We start from the raw sequence: 434 nt of genomic DNA on the forward strand, positions 1-434 counted from the left end.
AAGGGGAAGAGACAGAAGAGGAGACAGAAGGAGAAGAGGGAGAGACAGAAGAAGAGACAGGAGAAGGAGAAGAGACAGAAGGAGAAGAGACAGAAGAAGATGGAGAGACAGAAGAAGAACCAGATAAAGAAGAAGAGACAGAATCAGAGACAGAAGAAGAGACAGAAGAAGAGACAGAAGAGGAGACAGGGGATAGAGAGGAGACAGAGGAGGAGACAGGCGAGGAGACAGGAGGGGAGAGAGAGGAGACAGTGAATAGCTGTCTCCTCGCCCTCATTGCGTTATATCCTTCTTGTTTAAAATTTAACTCGAAATGTATATTTTGTTTAAACTGCTGAAGAAGAGAAGAAAGAGAAAAAGAAGAAAAAAAAAAAAGAAAAAAGAAAAAAGAGATAGTATATTTGTTGTATATCTATATTAAAATAAACATCTAT

General features: G+C 39.4%; 1 protein-coding gene across 1 annotated transcript in view; it reads left to right on the plus strand.

The window, feature by feature from the left end:
- The window catches only part of EMH_0065170 (uncharacterized protein), a gene marked incomplete at both ends in the record, with an annotated part of 540 nt that extends 202 nt beyond the window's left edge, over window positions 1-338 (plus strand). Inside the window, one exon of the mRNA XM_013498343.1 lies at window positions 1-338. Coding sequence (XP_013353797.1) covers window positions 1-338 — 338 coding nt within the window.
- Window positions 339-434: the final 96 nt, after the last annotated feature.

Source organism: Eimeria mitis, genomic scaffold (assembly GCF_000499745.2).
Source record: "Eimeria mitis Houghton genomic scaffold, Emh_scaff3355, whole genome shotgun sequence".
Taxonomy (NCBI): Eukaryota; Apicomplexa; class Conoidasida; order Eucoccidiorida; family Eimeriidae; genus Eimeria; species Eimeria mitis.